Source organism: Mustelus asterias, chromosome 15, assembly GCF_964213995.1.
Source record: "Mustelus asterias chromosome 15, sMusAst1.hap1.1, whole genome shotgun sequence".
Lineage (NCBI taxonomy): Eukaryota > Metazoa > Chordata > Chondrichthyes > Carcharhiniformes > Triakidae > Mustelus > Mustelus asterias.
The window spans coordinates 2,411,235-2,432,593 of record NC_135815.1 but is presented as its reverse complement, the minus strand read 5'-3'; the positions used below and the strand labels follow the sequence as shown (position 1 = coordinate 2,432,593).

The window sequence follows — 21,359 nt, the reverse complement described above, 5'->3', positions numbered from 1 at the left end:
TTGTAGGTCAAATAGTTCGGATGGGGCAGTTTTTGTGCAGTGTGTGCAGGAGGGTTTCCTGACACAATAAGTGGATAGGCTGACAAGAGGTGAGGCCACATTGGATTTGGTACTGGGAAATGAACTGGGCCAAGTGTTAGATTTGGTTGTGGGAGAGCACTTTGGAGATAGTGACCACAATTCGGTGTCTTTTGTTATTGCAATGGAGAGGGATAGGGCCGTACGGCAGGGCAAGGTTTATAATTGGGGGAGGGGTAATTATGATGCGATTAGGCAAGAATTAGGGGGCATAAGATGGGAACAGAAACTGTCAGGGAAAGGCACTAATGAAAAGTGGAACTTTTTCAAGGAACAAATACTGGGTGTCCTTGATAGGTATGTCCCTGTCAGGCAGGGAGGAAATGGCCGAGTGAGGGAACCATGGTTCACAAAAGAGGTGGAATGTGTTGTGAAAAGGAAGAGGGAAGCTTATGTAGGGATGAGGAAACAAGGTTCAGATGGCTCGATTGAGGCTTACAAGTTAGCAAGGAATGAGCTGAAAAAGGGGCTTAGGAGAGCTAGGAGGGGACATGAGAAGTCCTTGGCGGGTCAGATCAAGGAAAACCCCAAGGCTTTTTACTCTTATGTGAGGAATAAAACAATGACCAGGGTGAGGTTAGGGCCGGTCAAGGACAGTCGTGGGAACTTGTGTATGGAGTCAGTAGAGATAGGCGAGGTGATGAATGAATACTTTTCTTCAGTGTTCACCAAGGAGAGGGGCCATGTTTTTGAGGAAGAGAAGGTGTTACAGGCTGGAGGAAATAGTTGTTTGGAGGGAGGATATACTGGCAGTTTTGAATAAACTGAAGGTCGATAAGTCCCCTGGGCCTGATGAAATATATCCTAGGATTCTTTGGGAGGCAAGGGATGAGATTGCAGAGCCTTTGGCTTTGATCTTTGGGTCCTCACTGTCCACGGGGATGGTGCCAGAGGAATGGAGAGTGGCGAATGTTGTTCCTTTGTTTAAGAAAGGGAATAGAAATGACCCTGGTAATTATAGACCGGTTAGTCTTACTTCGGTGGTTGGTAAATTGATGGAAAAGGTCCTTAGAGATGGGATTTACGACCATATAGAAAGATACGGATTAAACCGGGATAGTCAGCACGGATTCGTGAAGGGCAAGTCGTGCCTCACAAATTTGATTGAATTTTTTGAGGAGGTAACTAAGTGTGTTGATGAAGGTAGGGCAGTTGATGTCAGAAACATGGATTTTAGTCAGGCGTTTGATAAGGTCCGCCATGGTCGGCATATGATGAAAGCAAGGAGTTGTGGGATAGAGCGAAAGTTGGCAGATTGGATAGGTAATTGGCTATGTGATCGAAGACAAAGGGTGGTGGTGGATGGAAAATTTTCTGACTGGAGGCAGGTTGCTAGCGGAGTGCCACAGGGATCAGTGCTTGGTCCTCTGCTCTTTGTGATTTTTATTAATGACTTAGAGGAGGGGGCTGAAGGGTGAATCAGTAATTTTGCTGATGACACCAAGATTGGTGGAGTAGTGGATGAGGTGGAGGGCTGTTGTAGGCTGCAAAGAGACATAGATAGGATGCAAAGCTGGGCTGAAAAATGGTAAATGGAGTTTAACCCTGATAAATGTGAGGTGATTCATTTTGGTAGGACAAATTTAAACGTGGATTACAGGGTCAAAGGGTTCTGAAGACTGTGGAGGAACAGAGAGATCTTGGGGTCCATATCCACAGATGTCTAAAGGTTGCCACTCAAGTGGATAGAGCTCTGAAGAAGGCCTATAGTGTGTGAGCTTTTATTAACAGGGGGTTGGAGTTTAAGAGCCGTGGGGTTATGCTGCAACTGTACAGGACCTTGGTGAGACCACATTTGGAATATTGTGTGCAGTTCTGGTCACCTCACTATAAGAAGGATGTGGAAGCGCTGGAAAGAGTGCAAAGGAGATTTACCAGGATGCTGCCTGGTTTGGAGGGTAGGTCTTATGAGGAAAGGTTGAGGGAGCTAGGGCTGTTCTCTCTGGAGCGGAGGAGGCTGAGGGGAGACTTAATAGAGGTTTATAAAATGATGAAGGGGATAGATAGAGTGAACATTCAAAGCCTATTTCCTTGGGTGGATGGAGCTTTTGCAAGGGGGCATAACTATAGGGTTCATGGTGGGAGATATAGGAAGGATATCTGAGGTAGGTTCTTTACGCAGAGAGTGGTTGGGGTGTGGAATGGACTGCCTGCAGTGATAGTGGAGTCAGACACTTGAGGAACATTTAAGCGGTTATTGGATAGGCACATGGAGCACACCAGGATGATAGGGAGTGGGATAGCTTGATCTTGGTTTCAGATAAAGCTCAGCACAACATCGTGGGCCGAAGGGCGTGTTCTGTGCTGTACTGTTCTATGTTCTAATAGGAACAGAAGGGTATGATTTGTTGGCAATTACTGAGACATGGTTACAAGGAGATCAGGTCTGGAAATTGAATGTCCAAGGGTACTCAGCATTTCGGAAAGATAGACAGAAAGGAAAAGGAGGTGGTGTAGCTTTTCTAGTGAAGGAAGGGATCCGTGCTGTAATGAGAAATGACATAAGCACGGGAGATCGAGATGTGGAATCAGTCTGGGTAGAAATAAGAAATAGCAAAGGGAAGAAGTGCTTGGTGGGAGTAATCTATATGTCCCCAAGCAGTAGTTCTGCAGTGGGGCACAGTATAAACCAGGAAATACTGGGGGCAAGAAAGGCACGGTAATAATCATGGGTGATTTTAATATGCATATTGATTGGAAGAATCAAATAGGCAAAAGTAGCCTGGAGGCAGAGTTCATTGAATGTATTAGAGATTGTTTCCTGGAACAGTATGTTGTGGAACCAACCAGGGAGGAGGCGACTCTGGATTTGGTATTGTGAAGGGAGGAGGGATTAATTGATGACCTCATAGTTAAGGATCCTCTGGGGAGCAGTGACCATAGTGTGATAGAATTCAAAATCCAGTTTGGGGGTGAGAAAGTGGAGTCTCACACTCGCGTTCTGGAATTAAACAAAGGAAATTACATAGACATGAGGACAGAGTTGGCCCAAGTAGTGGGCAGGATGGCTGAAAGGCTGGAAAGTGGATGAGCAGTGGCCGTTGTTTAAGGAGATACTCAAGTCCTCACAATCAAACATATCCCAGTGAGGAAGAAAGGTGGGAAGGGGGGTAAAAAACATCCATGGCTAAACAAGGAGGTCATGGACAATATAAAGACAAAAACTAAGGTATACCATCTTGCAAAGACCAGCAGCAGGCTGGAAGATTGGGAAACTTTCAAACATAAATAAAGGGATACTAAAAAAGTAATAAAAAGGGCCATGCTAAATTACAAAAGAAAACCATTGCAAAATATCAATAAGGATCATAAAAGTTCCACATTGTTCCACAGGAGCAGGCTGAGGGTAAGAGAGTTTGTTTCTCGACTTGATTTATTTATTTATTTTTCAGTGATTTTTGTGTTTAAAATCGGAGGTTTTTTCCGAAACCGGAAGTAGGCCCAGGAGAGGCTTGGGAAGGTTTTTGGTGAGTTTAAAAGCAGGCCGCACTTTTGAGCAGGCAGCGTTGTAGCGGGCAGCGTTGTCGCGGGCAGAGGAGTAAGCAGGGAGCAGAGTGAGAGCTGTAAGGGCTTTGGCTACAAGGGCTTGGCGGAAAGGGTGAGGCGGGGTAAGTTGAATTCATTTTGTTGTCTCTTCAATTGCAAATCTTAAGTTCAGTCCATGTGGATTCCAAGGAAATGAGGGGGAAAATAGTTCATTGTTCCATTGGAGCAACTCTATGTGCTAGTGGCATTGGCAAGGTATCTCGAGGGGATGGGTGTGAAGGCAGTGCTATGTTCCTCTTGCACTATGTTTGAGGTGAGGGGCGCCGTCAGTGTCCCTGCTGATTACACCTGTGGGAAGTGCACCCATCTGCAGCTCCTCCAAAACCGTGTTAGGGAACTGGAGCTGGAGTTGGATGAACTTAGGATCATTAGGGAGGCAGAGGTGGCCATAGACAGAAGCTTTGTGGATATAGTTACTCCAGGAAAGGAAAATAGATGGGTGACAGTGAGAGGGGCTGGGAGGAAGCAGTCAGTGCAGGGTTCCCCTGTGGTCGTTCCCCTTTAGCAACAAGTATTCCGCTTTGGATGCAGTTGAGGGGGACGACATACCAGTGGTGAGCCGCAGTAAGCAGATCTCCAGCACTGAGTCCGTCCCTGTGGCTCGGGAGGGTAAGGGGGAGAGCGGGAGGGCAATAGTTATTGGGGACTCGTTAGTTAGAGGGATAGATAGGAGGTTCTGTGGCAGCAACAGAGACTCACGGATGGTATATTGCCGACCGGATGCCAGGGTCCGTGACGTCTCGGACCGTGTTTTCCGAATTCATAAGGGGGAGGGGGAACAGTCACATGTCGTGGTCCACATTGGTACCAACGACATAGGTAAGAGAAGGGATGGGGATTAACCAGGAATTTAGGGAGCTGGGCTGGAAGCTGAGAGCCAAGACAAAACATGTGGACATCTGTGGTACGTTGCCGGTGCCACGTGGTAGCGAGTTGAGGAACAGGGAGAGAGTGCAGTTAAACATGTGGTTGCAGGGATGGTGTAGGAGGGAGGGTTTCAGATACGTGAATAATTGGAACACATTCTGGGGAAGGTGGGACCTGTACAAACAGGACGGGATGCACCTGAACCAGAGGGGTACCAATACCCTGGAAGGGAAATTTGCTACGGCTCTTCAGGGGGGTTTAAACTAATTTGTCAGGGGGGGTGGGAAAAGGAGTTGTAGTCCAGAAGTCAGTGTTGAGGGTAATGAGGTATTGGGGAAGGTATCAAGGTCAAGGGTGGGTACCAGTAGAGAGGAAGGTGGGTTGAAGTGTGTCTACTTCAATGCAAGGAGCATCCGGAACAAGGTAGATGAACTTGGGGCGTGGATTGGTACTTGGGAAAACAATGTTGTGGCCATTACGGAGACATGGGTCGAACAAGGACAGGAATGGTTGTTGGACGTTCCGGGGTATAGATGTTTCAGTAATTGCAGGGAAGCTGGTAAAAGAGGTGGAGGAGTAGCATTGTTAATCAAGGATAGTTTAACGGCTGCGGAAAGGCACTTCGAGGGGCATCTGCATATTGAGGTAATATGGGCTGAAGTTAGAAATAGGAAAGGAGCGGTCACATTGTTAGGAGTTTACTGTAGGCCCCCAAATAGTAATAGAGATGTGGAGGAAGAAATTGCTAAGCAGATTATGGATAGGTGTGGGGGTCACAGGGTAGTTGTCATGGGGGACTTTAACTTTCCAAATATTGATTGGAACCTTTGTAGGTCAAATAGTTCGGATGGGGCAGTTTTTGTGCAGTGTGTGCAGGAGGGTTTCCTGACACAATAAGTGGATAGGCCGACAAAAGGTGGGGCCACATTGGATTTGGTATTGGGAAATGAACTGGGCAAAGTGTTAGATTTGGTTGTGGGTGAGCACTTTGGAGATAGTGACCACAATTCGGTGTCTTTTGTTATTGCAATGGAGAGGGATAGGGCCGTACGGAAGGGCAAGATTTATTATTGGGGGAGAGGTACTTATGATGCGATTAGGCAAGAATTAGGGGGCATAAGATGGGAATAGAAACTGTCAGGGAAAGGCACTAATGAAAAGTGGAACTTTTTCAAGGAACAAATACTGTGTGTTCTTGATAGGTATGTCCCTGTCAGGCAGGGAAGAAATGGCCGAGTGAGGAAACCATGGTTCACAAAAGAGGTGGAATGTCTTGTAAAAAGGAAGAGGGAAGCTTATGTCGGGATGAGGAAACAAAGTTCAGATGGCTCGATTGAGGCTTACAAGTTAGCAAGGAATGAGCTGAAAAAGGGGCTTAGGAGAGCTAGGAGGGGGCATGAGAAGTCCTTGGCGGGTCAGATCAAGGAAAACCCCAAGGCTTTTTACTCTTATGTGAGGAATAAAAGAATGACCAGGGCGAGGTTAGGGCCAGTCAAGGACAGTAGTGGGAACTTGTGTATGGAGTCAGTAGAGATAGGCGAGGTGATGAATGAATACTTTTCTTCAGTGTTCACCAAGGAGAGGGGCCATGTTTTTGAGGAAGAGAGGGGGTTACAGGCTAATAGGCTGGAGGAGGTAGATGTTTGGAGGGAGGATGTATGAGCAGTTTTGAATAAACTGAAGGTCGATAAGTCCCCTGGGCCTGATGAAATATATCCTAGGATTCTTTGGGAGGCAAGGGATGAGATTGCAGAGCCTTTGGCTTTGATCTTTGGGTCCTCACTGTCCACGGGGATGGTGCCAGAGGACTGGAGAATGGCGAATGTTGTTCCTCTGTTTAAGAAAGGGAATAGAAATTACCTGGTAATTATAGGCCAGTTAGTCTTACTTCGGTGGTTGGTAAGTTGATGGAAAAGGTCCTTAGGGATGGGATTTACGACCATTTAGAAAGATGTGGATTAATCCAGGATAGTCAGCACGGATTTGTGAAGGGCAAGTCGTGCCTCACAAATTTGATAGAATTTTTTGAGGAGGTAACTAAGTGAATTGATGAAGGTAGGGCAGTTGATGTCACATACATGGATTTTAGTAAGGCCTTTGATAAGGTCCCCCATGGTCGGCTTATGATTAAAGTAAGGAGGTGTGGGATAGAGGGAAAGTTGGCCGATGGATAGGTAACCGGCTATCTGATCAAAGTAAGAAGTCTCACAACACCAGGTTAAAGTCCAACAGGTTTATTTGGTAGCAAATACCATAAGCTTTCGGAGCAATGCTCCTTCGTCAGATGGAGTGGTCTCTGTTCTCAAACAGGGCACAGACACAGAAATCAAATTACAGAATACTGATTAGAATGCAAATCTCTACAGCCAGCCAGGTCTTAAATGCACAGACAATGTGGGTGGAGGGAGCATTCAACGCTGGTTTAAGAGATGTGTATTGTCTCCAGACAGTACAGCTTGTGAAATTGTGCAAGTCCAGGAGTCAAGCTGTGGGGGTTACTGATAATGTGACATAAATCCAACATCCCGGTTTAGACCGTCCTCATGTGTGCGAAACTTGGCTATCAGTTTCTGCTCAGTGACTCTGCGCTGTCGTGTGTCGTGAAGGCCGCCTTGGAGAACGCTTACCTGAAGATCCAAGGCTGAATGCCCGTGACTGCTGAAGTGCTCCCCCACAGGAAGAGAACAGTCTTGCCTGGTGATTGTCGAGCGGTGTTCATTCATCCGTTGTCGTAGCGTCTGCATGGTTTCCCCAATGTACCATGCCTCGGGACATCCTTTCTTGCAGCGTATCAGGTAGACAACGTTGGCAGAGTTGCAAGAGTAGGTACCATGTACCTGGTAGATGGTGTTCTCACGTGAGATGATGGCATCCGTGTTGATGATCCGGCACGTCTTGCAGAGGTTGCTGTGGCAGGGTTGTGTGGTGTCGTGGTCACTGTTCTCCTGAAGGCTGGGTAGTTTGCTGCGGACAATGGTCTGTTTGAGGTTGCGTGGTTGTTTGAAGGCAAGATGTTTGATAGCCAAGTTTCGCACACATGAGGACGGTCTAAACCGGGATGTTGGATTTATGTCACATTATCAGTAACCCCCACAGCTTGACTCCTGGACTTGCACAATTTCACAAGCTGTACTGTCTGGAGACAATACACATCTCTTTAACCTGTGTTGAATGCTCCCTCCACCCACATTGTCTGTGCATTTAAGACCTGGCTGGCTGTAGAGATTTGCATTCTAATCAGTATTCTGTAATGTGATTTCTGTGTCTGTGCCCTGTTTGAGAACAGAGACCACTCCATCTGACGAAGGAGCATTGCTCCGAAAGCTTATGGTATTTGCTACCAAATAAACCTGTTGGACTTTAACCTGGTGTTGTGAAACTTCTTACTGTGCTTACCCCAGTCCAACGCCGGTATCTCCACATCATATCTGATCAAAGACAGAGGGTGGTGGTGGATGGAAAATTTTTGGACTGGAGGCAAGTTGCTAGCGGAGTGCCACAGGGATCAGTGCTTGGTCCTCTGCTTTTTGTGATTTTTATCAATGACTTGGAGGAGGGGGCTGAAGGGTGGATCAGTAGATTTGCTGATGACACCAAGATTGGCGGAGTAGTGGATGAGGTGGAGGGCTGTTGTAGACTGCAAAGAGACATAGATAGGATGCAAAGTTGGGCTGAAAAATGGCAGATGGAGGTTAACCCTGACAAATGTGAGGTGATTCATTTTGGTAGGACAAATTTAAATGTGGATTACAGGGTCAACGGTAGGGTTCTGAAAACTTTGGAGGAACAGAGAGATCTTGGGGTCCATATCCACAAATCTCTGAAGGTTGCCACTCAAGTGGATAGAGCTGTGAAGAAGGACTATAGTGTGTGAGCTTTTATTAACAGGGGGTTGGAGTTTAAGAGCCATGGGGTTATGCTGCAACTGTACAGGACCTTGGTGAGACCACATTTGGAATATTGTGTGCAGTTCTGGTCACCTCACTATAAGAAGGATGTGGAAGCGCTGGAAAGAGTGCAAAGGAGATTTACCAGGATGCTGCCTGGTTTGGAGGGTAGGTCTTATGAGGAAAGGTTGAGGGAGCTAGGGCTGTTCTCTCTGGAGCGGAGGAGGTTGAGGGGAGACTTAATAGAGGTTTATAAAATGATGAAGGGGATAGATAGAGTGAATGTTCAAAGATTATTTCCTCGGGTGGATGGAGCTATTACAAGAGGGCATAACTATAGGGTTCATGGTGGGAGATATAGGAAGGATGTCCGAGGTAGGTTCTTTACTAAGAGAGTGGTTGGGGTGTGGAATGGACTGCCTGCAGTGATAGTGGAGTCAGACACTTGAGGAACATTTAAGCGGTTATTGGACAGGCACATGGAGCACACCAGGATGATAGGGAGTGGGATAGCTTGATCTTGGTTTCAGATAAAGCTCGGCACAACATCATGAGCCGAAGGGCCTGTTCTGTGCTGTACTGTTCTATGTTCTATGTTCTAAAAGCTTCTATACGTATATAAAAGGGAAGAGAGTCGCTCAGGTGAATGTTGGTCCCTTGGAAGATGAAACCGGAGAGTTAATAGTGGGAAACACTGAAATGGCAGAGATGCTAAATCAATACTTTGCCTCAGTTTTCACAGTGGAGGACACCAGTACCATTCCTATAGGAACAGGCAAGTCAGAGGCAATAGAAAGGGTAGAACTTAGAACGATCAACATTGATAAGAAAAGGTACTCAGCAAACTATTGGGATTGAGGGCAGTTCAGTCCCCCAGGCCTGATGGCCAACATCGTAGGGTATTAAAGGAAGTGGCGGCAGAGATGGTGGATCCATTGGTTATAATATTCCAAAATTCCCTGGACACAGGAAAGATTCCAATGGATTGGAAAAATGCTAATGTAATGCCCTTATTCAGAAAGGGAGGGAGGCAAAATGTCGGAAATGCCAGACCAGTTAGTTTAACATCTGTTGTTGGGAAAGTGTTGGAATCAATTATCAAGGAAGCAATATCAGGACATTTGGAAAATCAAAACACTATCCATCAGAGTCAGCATGGTTATATGAAAGGCAAATCATGTTTGACTAATTTGCGAGCGTTCTTTGAGGATGTAACAAGCAAAGTGGATAATGGGGTTGCTGTAGATGCAGTATATCTGGACTTCTGGAAGGCATTTGAGAAGGTGCCGCACAAAAGGTTAATTCACAAGGTTAGATCACAGGGGATTAGGGTAATTTATTACCTTGGATAGGTGATTGGCTGATGGACAGAAGGCAGAGAGTTGGGATAAATGTTTTTTTTCTGGATGGCAAGAAGTACCTGGTGGGCTGCCACAGGGTTCAGTCCTGGGGCCCCAGCTATTTAGAATCTATATTAACGACTTGGATACAGGGATGGGATAGAAGGCTCTATAGCCAAATTTGCAGATGACACAAAAATAGGTAGGACAGTAAGTTGCAATGAGGAAATAAGAACTTTTCAAATGGATGTAGATAGGTTAGGAGAGTGGGCCAAAATGTGGCAGATGGATAAGTGTGAGGTCATGTATTTTGGTTGAAAAATTGGGAAGGCGACTTATTATCTAAATGGAGAGAGACTTTGGGGAGCTCTGGTGCAGAGGGATCTGGGTGTCCTCGTTCATGAGTCACAGAAAACTAGCATGCAGCTACAGCAGACAATAAAGAAAGCAAATGGGATGTTAACATTTATAGCTAAAGGAATAGAATATAAAGGTGAGGAAGTATTGCTGCAACAATACAAGGCATTGGTGAGGCCGCACCTGAAGTATTGTGCACAGTTTTGATCCCCGTATTTGAGGAAAGATGTAGTGGCATTGGAGGCAGTTCAGAGGAGATTCACTGGATTGATTCCAGAGATGAGGGGTTTGTCGTATGAAGAGAGATTGAACAGTTTCGGCCGATATTCTCTGGAATTTAGAAGAATGAGGGAAGATCAAATTGAGGTATACAAGATGATAAAAGGTATGGATAAAGTGGATGTGGAGCAGATGCTTCCTCTTGTGGGGCATTCTAGGACAAGAGGTCATAGTCTTGAAGAAGGGAAAGGGTTTTTTTTTTGTACTCAATGTATTTTGTACCTAAAAGGTTGAACTTTGTACCTGGAATGTATCACAAACATAACCCTTCCTTATGGCTAGTCTCCCCTTTGTTTATATTGCTCCTGGTAGTAGTATAAGCCATTTGTTCATGGTTCTCTTGCTTGTTTATATCATTCTGATAAAACAGACAGTTAAATGTAAATGTTGGGTGGTAAGTCTTACGTTTCCCGTAGGCTTGTGTATGATTTAAACAAAGGAAGCAGCTACCAAATGGTAGAGTGCGAGAATGGCCGTTTGAAGGAGGACTCCCACTGGGACAGCTGCAATCGCACACAGTCACTTCAAAGGAAAGGCCGCGGGAAGAGCGGGGGACCAGAGGTTGCATCTTGACTCCAACTACCAGGAGAATTGCGCTTCATGACCCAAGGATACCAGATAGTCTCTAACCATAAACCAGAGTGTATCAGAAGCTGTGAAAGGAACTATAATTTATGATCAAGGACTGTTAACTGGACTTTGCTTCATGACTTGTATTGGGAACCCTGATGTATAAAGGTCCACGCTTCTTGTGTTCAGAGAGAACTTTGGCTTCCGCTTTCAAGGGGTCAAGTTCTCCCACAAGCTTGTGAGAATAAAGCCTACTCTGTTTTGACTCATACCAGCCTCAAGAGGTATTTTTACCGACTTCAGTCTTAGGATAAGGGGCAGCAAATTTAAAAGAGAGTTGAGGAGAAACTACTTCTCCCAAAGGGTTGTGAATCTGTGGAATTCGCTACCCCAAAGTGCGGTGGATGCTGGGACAGTGAGTAAATTTAAGGAGGAGTTAGACAGATTTTTAATTGGTAATGGGTTGAAGGGTTATGGGGAGAAGGCAGAAAAATGAGGATGAGGAACATATCAGCCATGATCGAATGGCGGAGCGGACTCGATGGGCTGAATGCCCAATTCTGCTCCTATATCTTATGAACTTATGACTAGAGGTAAATGTGAGGGAGCCAATCCCTGATCCTCCAGCTGGCATTTCCATGTTGGTAAAGGGCACGGAGCCAGCGGGGGTCCCAGGAGAGGCAGATTGAGGGAAATACAGGTCAGGCAGTGAGTCAGTGCTGGATCTCACTGGAAGATTTTGGGTGGAATTCTCCTATCCCGCCCGCGGAGAGTTTGGTGACGTCGGGAGCAGAGAATCCAGTAGGAAGGAAAAAGTCGGAATCCCACCGGGATTAAAGAAGTTTGTAAATCCTCCTAAAGACGGGGTTATGGCAGGTTAGTGACCCTGCTGCCTGGCGGCATGAATACAATTTCCATTAATTTGCATATCATGAATACTCATTAAACAGCTGCTCACTGAAATCCCATCAGGCTGACGTGTCACGCCAGCGGGAAATCATGTCAGCCTCAAAGCCGTTTGATAAACAGTGATGTGAAGATGGATCTCAGTTCACTCGAGACTTTGAGGTGAGTGGAACACACATATCCGAGTTGCCATAGCGCGGTGCCACTCCTGCCGCTGGTTTTTCACACGCTACCCCTTACACCGAGCCTGTATCAGCCAATCAATTTACTAATTTCCTGTGGTGTCATGGTTGTTATTTTGCCAATGCTGCCTCACAGCAGCTGAAATACCAAATCACCTAATCACTAAATCACTGAATCACCAAATCAACAAATCACCAAATGAATAAATCACCAACTCATGAGATCATCAAATCATCAAATCACCAAATCACTCGCCTCTACTCCTGCAGCTGGGCAGGACCACATTCTGAAGGGTGAAAAAGTTAGAAAGAAAAAGCTCCTCTCTTTCCCTCTGCAGCGAATTCCCACTTTGATCCGAATTCTCCAATACACTCAGTGTGTGCGCTGGGAAAAGTCCTTTTCTTATTCAGAGCTGTGAAGAGGCATCACACTGACCTCTCAGCCCTGCAATCCAGGCTCAGGGTTTGTCCCACTATCTGTCAGGCTCCTTCCCCAAGAGTCTCCAGCTTCAGCCCCTGTTGCTTGTTTGTGCTCCCAGCACCCAGTCAGTCTGGGTGGGGTTTGTGTGGATTTAGTAATGAATAATCAGACAGGTTTAATTGATAATCTGACTGGAAGGGGACATTTAGCAAACCGTGATCATAACATGGGAGAGTTGATATTAGGTTTGAGACAGAGAAGGATCACTCATACACAAAGCTTTGAAACTGAGGTAAGGCTGCCTTTGCAGGAAAGAGGCATGAAGTCAACATGTTAAACTGGGAAGCTGAGCGAAGCTATTGATTCATAAACCTACAGAAGAACATTGAGAAGTATTGAAATTAATGTTCAGCACAATACAATGCAATAGATATTCATCGAGAATAAAAATATCCACTTGCAAAGTTAAGCAGCTGTATGAGGTGAGACAGAATATAAAGTCAAAGGAAGAAGCTGGCACACAGGCCAGGAAACCAAAATAAAAGAATGATCCGTGTTATAATCCAGGTCAGAAACTCCAAGGTGTTTTATGGAGTCAGCTTAGACCTTAGGCTTTAGATTTAATTTTGCCGTGAGGGTGAGCATAAGATGATTCGAATGACCCACTGGGGAGCTTTTATCAAACAATGTTTATTTCAGAATACAGTCAACAAATAATGAAACAATTAGCAATAACTTTGACCAATTACAAACAGGAAAAAATACAACCATGATCTCGAATAAATCTTAACAGCTTCAAAAACTTTTCCAACACAATCGGTGAGATTCTCCAGCCTCCCAGCCAAGTGTTTCCCGGTGGCAGGAGGAGGCATGTTGTTTGCTAGCAGCGGGATTCTCTGGAACCCCCGCTGTCAATGGGAATTCCCTCTGTCATCACGCCACACACGGGCGGGTGTGTGCTGCCGGCAGGACCGGAGAATCCCACCGGTGAGAATTCCAGCCAATATTCTTACCAACATGCACCCCAGTTTCGGTTTAACACAGAAATTAAGTATGCTCACATGATGCTGGGTCTTGCAGCTTTACAACACCTGCTGTGACTTAGTCCTTTGGATGGAGAATTGAAACTCTGACTTCGCTGTCCTGGAGCTCCCAGCAGACCTCGAGGTAGAGAGACAGCCACTGCTGGCCGCCAGCATTTAGGCAGCAAACCACTTCAGGAAACAGAGGCAACCCTTGCCTCTCGTTACTAGCTAGCCACCCCCAAGAGCTAAATTTCCCATCCCAGGGACAGACAGAGAAATAATGCTTGCAGTCTGTAGTCCTAACAGCTTCTAACTAAAACTGACAGTGAAGAGTCTGGATTTCCCTGTGAAATAAAAATGTCCAGAAGCACCTGACCTTTTCAAACAGTCTTCCTCCAACAATTCAAAAGGGTTGTAAAACTCATAACACCCCAGGACATTGCATTAGGCCCAAATTAAAGGTAAACAAAAAACCTATTGTATCATTCTAGCAACAATGAAAGGGCATCGGATCAGACAGCTCAGGCCCATGACATAAAAAACAGGTCATAGAGTCATCGAGTCATTGAGGTTTACAGCATGGAAACAGGCCCTTCGGCCCAACTTGTCCATGCTGGCCCTTTTTTAAACCTTTAAGTTTGTCCCAATTGCCTGCATTTGGCCCATATCCCTCTGTACCCATCTTATCCTGTAACTGTCTAAACGCTTTTCAAAAGACAAAATTGTACCCGCCTCTACTACTAGCTCTGGCACCACCCTCTGTGTGAAAAAATTGTCCCTCTGGACCCTTTTGTATCTCTCCCTTCTCATCTTAAACCTATGCCCTCCAGTTTTAGACTCCCCTACCTTTGGGAAAAGATATTGACTATCTAGCTGATCTATGCCCCTCATTACTTTATAAGTCTCTAAAGATCATCCCTCAGCCTTCCATGTTCCAGAGAAAAAAGTCCCAGTCTATCCAGCCTCTCCTTATAACTCAAACCATCAGGTCCCGGTAGCATCCTCATAAACCTTTTCTGAACTCTTTCTAGTTTAATAATATCCTTTCTATAATAGGGTGATCAGAAACATGATTAAAATACATTTTTAAAAGGCACAGTATCGTCACATATCTGAGAAATATCGAAAACAATAATAGAATAAAATTAATGTAAATATTGATGTCTCGGCCAATTTTATTTCCCATTTCTAATTGCCCTTCAGAAGATGGTGGCTGGTTGCATTGCATTCTTGAACCGATGCAATCCTTCTAGGGTAGGGAAACCCACAGTGCTGTTAGGAAGGGGATCAGGTGGGAGTGGTTTTGCATGGACCTACCTCAATTAATTTTATCTTTCTCTACACCCGAGCTATGATGTAACACTTCATTCTGCACTCTCTCCTTTCCTTCTCTATGTACGGTATGCTCTGTCTGTATAGCGCGCAAGAAACAATATTTTTCACTGAAGACGAATACATGTGACAATAATAAATCAAATCAAATCAAATCGAGTTTTGAAGCTGCTGTCGAAGGAGCCTTGGTGAGTTGCTGCACTGCATCTTGTAGATGGTACACACGGCTGTCACTGTGCTCCACTGGTGGAGGGAGTGAATGTTGAAGGTGGTGGATGGGTGCCAATCAAACGGGCTGCTTTGTCCTGGATGGTGTTGAGCTTCTTGAGTGTTATTGGAGCTGCACCCATCCAGGCAAGTGGGGAGTATTCCATCACACTCCTGACTTGTGCCTTGGTGGACAGGCTTTGGGGAGTCAGGTGGTGAGTTATTCTGTGCAGCATATCTGTTCCCTAAGCTGCTCTTGTATCCACAGTATTTGTCTAGCTACATAGCTCACCACCACCATCCCAAAGGCAATTAGGGATAGACAATAAACGCTGGTCTTATAGCGACACCCACTTGGAATGAAAGAAAAACACTCATTCCCCAAAACTCAGCTGCTACGGAAGGATGTGATAACAAGAATGGGGAAACCAAGCTGGACAGCTGGAGCTGCGAACGGAGAGGTTTGCAGCAGTGAAAACTCAACTCTAGATGATCTCAGTCACTCGACTCTTGCAGCCACTGAACTGAAGCGAAGAATCCTGGGACAAAATGAAGCAGAGCTTCAGCAATTCAAACACTCGGAGGGAAAGTGGGAAGAGAGTTTCAGGCAGCAGTGGAGGTTCGCTGACAGGGAAATCCAAATCCTGTCATTAGAAATGAAAGTAAGACAAGATGGAGCAGATAGACCCAAACTGACAGGAAATCAATGAGGTAGCACTTCACCAAAATAGATTCAGAAATCTGTAACCAGGCAGCAAAAGAGCAGAATAAAGAGGGTCAGTGCGGAACACAAAATGAATTAGCACAGCAGTATAGAATAGAATCACAGAATCACTGCAGTGCAGAAGGAGGCTATTCGGCCCATCGAGACTGCACAGACTCTCCAAAAGAACATCATACTCAGGCCCTATCCCCATGACACCAAAGATTTACCATTTCCAATCCACCTCACCTAGTCATCTTAGGACACTAAGGGGCAATTTAGCCAATCAACTTAACCTAAATATCTTTGGAGTGTGTGAGTAAACCAGAGCTCCCGAAGGAAACGCATACAAACATGGGAAGGACGTGCAAACTCCACACAGACAGTTACCCAAGGCCGGAAACAAACCCGGGTCCCCGACACTGTGAGGCAGCAGTGCTAACCACTGTGCCACCGTAGCAGCAACAGGAGAGAAAAACATTCCAGGGTAACTCAAAAGCTTTGAGAAACTAAGGTGGAACACAAGAACAGGGACAGGGGCAACAATCAGACCTTCTGATACAAAACAAGATCCCGGTCAGAGCAGTCTCGGGCCAACAGAGAATGAGCTGGTGAGAGACACAATGAACTTCCCCAGACAAAGGAAAAAGGATTGAACATGATGCTGTGGTATTATCACTGAACGGTGAGGGAAACACACCTTAGACATTACAACCTGCAATTCACTTGTCATGGTGTTGAGGTTCGAGTATAACTGGTGATTTTGTGGATTTGATGACAGAATGTGGCTTGTTGCTGTGTACTAGTTATACTCTCGTTTCCCATCTGATCTGAAACCTCTGTCTGGGAATTTACTGAGACTGTTGCGAGCTTCTAATCTCTATCAGTAACAACGTTCCATGTCGCTGGGTGAGCTCATGGCCAGGAATTGCTGTGGATTGAACAGTTTCTGAATATGTTTCAGACACATTAAGGGACATATTTGATTTCGTAATGAGCCAGAAATCATTAATAATCTGGTAGTAAAAGCAAGAAAGACTTGTAATCATACAGCACACCTCACACCTACTCAACATCTCAAGGTGCTTTCCAGACAATGACCTTCTTTTGAAGTGTAGTCACTGTTTAAATGTAGGAAACATCAGCCAATAAGGTCGCAGCCTGAGTAATCCTGGCGGGGAATTCAGATGGGAGAAAAACAAAGCTTGGAATGGGAATTTGAAAATCAATAATCGAAGGCTGCAGAAACAAAGGCCTGCATCAAATCAAGTCAAAATACCCAATAATGTTCAAAATACAGAATGAAAAGCACTCTGTCTGAATGCTCACAGCATTCACAACAAATAGGTGAATTGATGACACAAAGAGAAGCAAACAGGAATGATCTAATAGGCATTACGGAGACACGGCTGCTGGGTGACCAAGGCTGGGGACTGAATGTTCAAGGATATTCAACATTTAGGAAGTGCAGGAAAAAAGAAACAGGAGATGGGGTAGTGTTGCTAGTGGTGGGGTGGCACGGTGGCACAGTGGTTAACACTGCTGCCTCGCAGTGCCCACAAATACACCCACTTAATGTACAGACTGTCACCCAAACCCATTGTCACATGAAACAGGAAAGAATGGCAGAACTCTCAGTTCTGTGACCCGTGTTCCCAGCCTGTGTAATTCTGTGTCAGATACACGAAACTATCTCAATACAGTGATAAATTCTCCTGTAAGGCTCATCTCCAGTTCTGAATGTTCTAACTGTCGAATCCACACACAATACAGGAGCCGACACACTCAGCAGCACAAACCAGGGAGAGTTATTTTATAACAAGTGAAACTTCTCCAAACCAAACTATAACTTGTACTTACCCCCAGAAACACAGAGGGACAGAGTCACAGCAAAAAGAGTATCACTGATCATCTTGACAGAGTGACAATCCTGTTTCTCCACACCGTTTACTGTATGTCCAGTAAACACATTGAAACACAAAGTGTCCCAGCAACTGCAGCTGATTTAATATCCTTTTCTTCACCAGCGAAGGAAGTTAAAGAGTAGATAAAGAGGAAGCGGTGACAGTGAGCCAATGGCTGCTCCCCTTTCTGGGTGGAACCTTTCAAAGTGAGAGGTTTAATTTAGAATGAATCTAATTATATATTCAGTGCCAGTTCTCCATTATGGGTCGGTTTACATGATGATGGCATCCGTGTCGATGATCCGGCACGTCTTGCAGAGGTTGCTGTGGCAGGGTTGTGTGGTGTCGTGGTCACTGTTCTCCTGAAGGCTGGGTAGTTTGTTGCGGACAATGGTCTGTCTGAGGTTGTGCGGTGGTTTGAAGGCAAGAAGTGGGGGTGTGGGGATTGCCTTGGCAAGATGTTCGTCTTCATCGATGACAGGTTGAAGGCTCCAGAGAAGATGTCGTAGCTTCTCCGCTCTGGGGAAGTACTGTCTGCCGTGTCTTCTGAGGAGGTCGGTGTGGTTTTTCGCTGTGGCGCGTTGGAACTGTCGATCGATGAGTGGGGCACCATATCCTTTTCTAATGAGGTCATCTTTCAGCGTCTGTTGCGATCCTCCTCATCTGAGCAGATCCTGTGTATTCGGAGGGCTTGTCCATAGGCGGTGACTTCTTTAACGTGTTTAGGGTGGAAGCTGGAGATGTGGAGCATTGTGAGGTTATCTGTGGGCTTGCGGTACAGCGAAGATACAAAGATTTCTCTCAAGGCCCCAGCAATTTCCTCCCTTGCCTCTCTCAGTATTCTGGGGTATACCCCATCAGGCCCTGGGGACTTGTCTACCTTAATGTTTCTCAAGAACCCCAATACCTCCTCCTTTTTGATTTCAACATGACCCAAACTATCTACACACCCTTCCCCAGACTCATCATCCACCAAGTCCTTCTCTTTGGTGAATACTGATGCAAACTACCCATTTAAAACCTCGCCCATTTCCTCTGGCTCCACACATAGATTCACTCTCTGTCCTTGAGTGGGCCAATCCTTTCCCTGGCTACCCTCTTGCTCTTTATATATGTATGAAAAGCCTTGGGATTTTCCTTAATCCTGCTGGCCAATGATTTTTCGTGACCCCTTTTAGCCCTCCTTACTCCTTGCTTAAGTTTCTTTCTACTTTCCTTGTATTCCACACTTGTTTTGTGTGTTCCCAGCCTCCTAGCTTTGACAAATGCTTCCTTTTTCTCTTTGAATAGGAATGACTTGGGAAGTTGAAACTTCCTTTCAAACCCTGTACTGGGAAACATCCATTCTTTCAATTTAAATTGCAGATTTCAGACGGATCTGATTCACTGAGCAGAATAGTTCCCAGTAATGGTTCGAAGGATTAAAACCACATCTAACTCCTGGGTAAATATGGTACTGACCCCGCCTCCCCCACCAATATCCCACAAGACCCCTTGACGACAACTCCCCCACCACACCTCCCAAACCACCTAACTGCTCCCAATTCTACAGGCTATCCTGACCCATCCAGACTGCCCCCTCCTCAAGGTTACACTCCTGACTACCTGCTGTGCCCAAACCCCGATCAACCGATCCCCCCCACCCCACAATTTACCTTACCCACCCAGAAGAGTAAGGGGGCTCTCTCCAGCATTCTTGGCAATATTTATCCCTCAATTAGCATCACTGAAATAAATTATCTGGTCATCCGGGGGTGGCACAGTGGTTAGCACTGCTGTCTCACAGCGCCAGGGAACCGGGTTCGATTCCCGGCTTGAGTCACTGTCTGTGTGGAATTTGCACGTTCTCCCCGTGTCTGTGTGGGTTTCCTCCGGGTGCTCCGGTTTCTTCCCGCATTCCAAAAATGTGCGGGTTAGGTTGATTGGCCATGCTAAATTGCCCCTTTTTGTCAGGGGTTTAGTCGGATAAATAAGGGGATACGGCCTGGTTGGGATTGTGGTCGGTGCAGACTTGATGGGCCGAATGGCCTCCTTCTGCACTGTAGGGATTCTATGATTCTGTGATTCTCCTGTTGTTGGTTGTGGGATCTGGTTCCCTGCAAATGACCTGCCTCATTTCCTCTTCTACAGCAGTGACTACACTTGAGACAAAGTCCTTCATTGATGGTAAAGATTGGAGAATTCTGAGAATGTGAGGGGTGTTATTTAAATACAGATTGCCTCTTTTTAAGAATGGATAATCCTGGCACACTGATTACCTGATGGGGTCTTTTGGCTCAGATCAAAAGTGAGATCAGATGCAAAGCTCCATCTTCTCAGCTTGGGCCTTGCTTGTATCCCTCGTAGAGACAATGAATTGGATTCCATTTGAATTTGAATTGGGTTTTGGAGCAGGCAAGGAGATGGATTAAGAGCTTGTTCTGCCCACTCTGCATATTTGCTTTGTAACTTTTCCAAAGTGATAATAAAGAAACCTACCTGATGTTTTTCAGAATCCCCCTCCCCATATCGCTTCAGGAGATTCCCAGGATCTCAGTAATCGCTCTGTATTGGTGTCAGCCAGGAAGCAGGGAGAAGCCAATCAGCCGATTCTCACAATTACCGTTTCCAATGAGTTAATTACATTTCAGAAGGACAGGGAAAGGGTCATTTACTCTGCTGGCTGCAGTCTTGGTTCTGATATCTCTTGTGTTTGAACTGTTCCAGCATGTACCATGTTAAAAACCATTGTGGTTCATGTGTGATCCTGCAGATAGCTGGTTTTCTTGATAAAGCTACACGCTGTCTATTTCCTATTTCCTCTCAATGTTTTACTGCAACCACTGGTCAGAAAGATTTTTCCAGTTACAGTTAGATGCATTGCACGGATATGGACAAACATTTTGTAAACTAATCACCCAAAATGATGCTTATTATTCTCTTTGTCACCATGCCAACCCTCTGTGCTGCTGTTGATCAGTACAGGCTGATTGAACTCGTGTGAATGTCGCCCTGGTTCATGTTGCTAGCGGTGTATTGTGGGTTTTACAGAGCCCTGTGGTGGTGATGTCATCTATGGTTAAACAACGAGACATTCTGCCCCCAGTGACCGCCTTTCACCCGACTGGACTTCAATCATTATGATTATGTGTGTCTGTCAGAGAATTAATGTGTTGAATGGTTACTTTGCATTTCAGTAAAGAATAGCAGCGTGTTTACACGGTACTCTTGTTGATAGAGAGTGTTGTATCATAATGTTAATATCAGGGTTATAGAGCCATAGAGGTTTACAGCATGGAAACAGGCCCTTCTGCCCAACTTGTCCATGCTGCCCAGTTTTTACCACTAAACCAGTCCCAATTGCCCGCATTTGGCCCATATCCCTCTGTACCCATCTACCCATGTAACTGTCTAAATGCTTTTTAAAAGACAAAATTGTACCCGCCTCTGTTACTACCTCGAGCAGCTTGTTCCAGACACTCACCACCCTCTGTGTGAAAGAATTGCCCCTCTGGACTCTTTTGTATCTCTCCCCTCTTTCGTGTTGTGCTGTGAGTATTCTATTCAGAATCTAACTCAGTCAGGAAATTACTGAATGCTGAAGGGAATTGATGGGAAGGATTTGAAGAAACTGTTCCAGAATAAAAGCAGCTCTGACAGATAACAGGCAGTGATGAGAATGTAGATCGCACAGTCACTCAAAAACAGCTTCTTCCCTGCTGCCATCAGACCTCTGAATGGTCCTATCATATATTAAGCTGATCTTTCTCTACACA

General features: G+C 45.5%; 1 protein-coding gene across 1 annotated transcript in view; it reads right to left on the bottom strand.

Annotated features, from left to right (window-relative positions):
- The window catches only part of LOC144504769 (immunoglobulin gamma-1 heavy chain-like), a 50,094-nt gene extending 32,372 nt beyond the window's left edge, over positions 1-17,722 (bottom strand). Inside the window, exon 1 of the mRNA XM_078230513.1 lies at positions 17,561-17,722. Coding sequence (XP_078086639.1) covers positions 17,561-17,612 — 52 coding nt within the window. The 5' untranslated portion in view covers positions 17,613-17,722. The remainder of the gene's footprint in view (positions 1-17,560) is intronic.
- Between the last annotated feature and the right edge of the window lie 3,637 nt (positions 17,723-21,359).